The following is a 2545-nucleotide window of genomic DNA, read 5'->3' on the forward strand; positions in this document are numbered from 1 at the left end:
GATGGCATATTTATTTTATAATCAAAAAAATATTTTTTTACCTTCGCGTATTTTAATTTAATCAGCTGTCAAGACAAATCGGATAGTTTAGGTAACAGTTAGGTTAGGTTAGGTGCTCTCAGATCACGCATATTTGTCGTATCATCGCGACTGTATCTTTCAAGGATGGTGCTCTCGTTCACAGGATTACCTTCTTCGAAACGACTACTGTTGCTCTTCTTACAATGGTCGCTATGTAAGTCATCCACTGAAAAACTATCGAAACTATCTCGCAAGTGTGGAATCAATTTTCGAACGTGGTTTCGTTGTTATCAAAGCATGTCATAAAGTATCATTACATTATACACTCATTGCAATAACAGTTAATTATTATTAGATTTAAAAACGTTTGAAATTTATAAAATTTTATAAACTTGGAAGAAAAATCGCATCTTCTAATTTATCAGATTAATTAGTATTTTATATTTATTAATTCAATATTTAAAAAATTATACAATTAGAAATATGTTGATAAAATTCCAAAAAAATATTTATATTCCAGAGGCGCATAATTATTGATTATGCTGGTATATAGAAAAGAAAAATGTAATGAATGTAATGTTCTTCGATCGTAATAAGGCGGAAGTGGTCATGTTGCACATGCGCTTGCTCGTCCGAGCGCGACGAAGACATGCGCGGTCCTTTTCGGAGAATAATTACATTTATTAAAGCATTAATCATTGGATCACGCTGTGTTCGGAATAGCGTGATTGCATGTTCCTGCTATGTACCGTTTTCAGGTTGAATTGGCTGCCCACTCGTTACTTGTTAAGAGTCATCGTAGGCGCGCGGTTCTCCGTTATCTTTTGAATCCATTCCAAGAATTTTCTTTTCGACGCGTATCCCTTCATCTGATTGTTCATTTTCTTGAGTACGTTTCTCTCTAGCAGCCTCTCCAAATTCAATTTGATCTTTATCAAACTCAATTCGCATATTTAATTCACATTCTTTTCAATAAATATAAAAGAAATATCATTGATTCCTCATCATTCCAGGTCATCGCACAATGGTGAGCAAACTCTGGTGCCAAGAGATTGGTCACAGGTGGAGACAAGCGGCCAAACAGGAGCCACCACAGGCGCGTGTGCTGTCCGAACCAAAGTGCCAGTCGTACGTGGCCATCTGGTATCTGTACTACCGTTGGATCATCTTCGTCGTCTGGGCCGCTTTTGTCATATGTTCAGTGTTTGAATTTGGCAGTTATAAACCACTAATGCAGTATGAGAAATGGCCAATCTATCTGACCAACTGGGACATAGCTCTGGGCTTTATACAAGCGCTGATTGGTGGTATCCTTGTGTCGAAGCGATGGCAATTGCAGAAGATATCCGGCTTTGATCCTTGCAATCTCAAATTGGAATCCACTGAGCGGCTGTATTGGTTTCTATACGTTGTCACGACCAACATGGCAATTGGCGTGACGGTATGCTACTGGCTCGCCGTATATAATCCAGCGATTCATCAGATGGATCCGCTCAATATCATGATGCACGTGTGTAACAGCGTGCTGATGCTGATTGATCTATTTGTTACTAACATACCATTCCGTCTGCGAAACTTCTGGTGGTGCCTATCGATCGTTATGTTCTATGTAATCTTCTCAGTGATTTACTATCTTGCTGGCGGCCTTGACAAATATGGTTGTCACTACATCTACAAAATCCTTGATTGGAAGAAGCCGATGCGGACGTCACTCGTTTGTATTGGCGGTTTCACATTCGTGACGGTGCTGCATTGCATCACTTGTTTGTTGGCGAACATCAGAGACCGGATCTATCGCAAGATCGAGAAAATCAACAAATCCGTGCAGATAAATATGACGAATGATAAACCGCTTCCAGAAAAACCAACGGAAGTAGTTTAATCATTAAAAATTTATTTAGAAATATTTGTTATAAATATCCTCAGCACGTAAGGTCCCAAAGCATGGAACAATTTAATATTCGGTAAGTTGAAATGAAACGTGTTTTCTTGACATAATTGCGTCTGCGAATAGAGTTTTTCTGGCGTTACTATTCAACTTGCTTGTAAAAATGAGAAAATATTAATAGGAAGTTAACAGTGATATATACAACTTTGAGTTTCGTCCTTAGCAATATTTCTAGTAAATAATAATATAATTGCTAACGATCAATTAGTATAGATATCTCTGATTAGAGGTGGGCGATACAGTGTCGATATTTTAAATATATTGATAAAATATTTATAGACTTTTTTTTGTTATTTTGTATCGATATTTCATGTATATCGATATTTGAAAAGGAAGACTTCCGACACGGTCCGTTAAGCCCATATTAATTTAATACGAATTGAGATTGGATTGAAACTTTCATTATTTATATTTATTTTATATATATATAGACAGACAGATAGACAGAGAGAGAGAGAGAGAGAGAGAGTAAAAAGACTTCTTATAATGCAAGATTAAAATCATATAATTAATAAAATAAAATGTATAAGTATATAATATATATAATATATATATGAAATAAAAAGTAAAATGTAA

The 2545-nt window shown here is 35.9% G+C and overlaps 1 protein-coding gene across 4 annotated transcripts in view; it reads left to right on the forward strand.

Annotated features, from left to right (window-relative positions):
* The window catches only part of LOC108694564 (protein rolling stone-like), an 8520-nt gene extending 6568 nt beyond the window's left edge, over nucleotides 1–1952 (forward strand). For 2 of the 4 annotated variants that reach the window (XM_018204131.1, XM_018204147.1), the window contains exon 2: nucleotides 1035–1952. In XM_018204131.1, coding sequence (XP_018059620.1) covers nucleotides 1035–1903 — 869 coding nt within the window. In that variant the 3' untranslated portion in view covers nucleotides 1904–1952. Of the gene's footprint in view, nucleotides 1–229; nucleotides 236–706; nucleotides 911–1034 lie in introns of those variants that run through there. The other 2 variants (XM_018204155.1, XM_018204139.1) reach the window with 2 other exon arrangements.
* The last annotated feature ends 593 nt before the right edge of the window (nucleotides 1953–2545 follow it).

The sequence above is a fragment of the Atta colombica genome, unplaced genomic scaffold (genome assembly GCF_001594045.1).
Source record: "Atta colombica isolate Treedump-2 unplaced genomic scaffold, Acol1.0 scaffold1, whole genome shotgun sequence".
In the NCBI taxonomy this organism is placed as follows: Eukaryota; Metazoa; Arthropoda; class Insecta; order Hymenoptera; family Formicidae; genus Atta; species Atta colombica.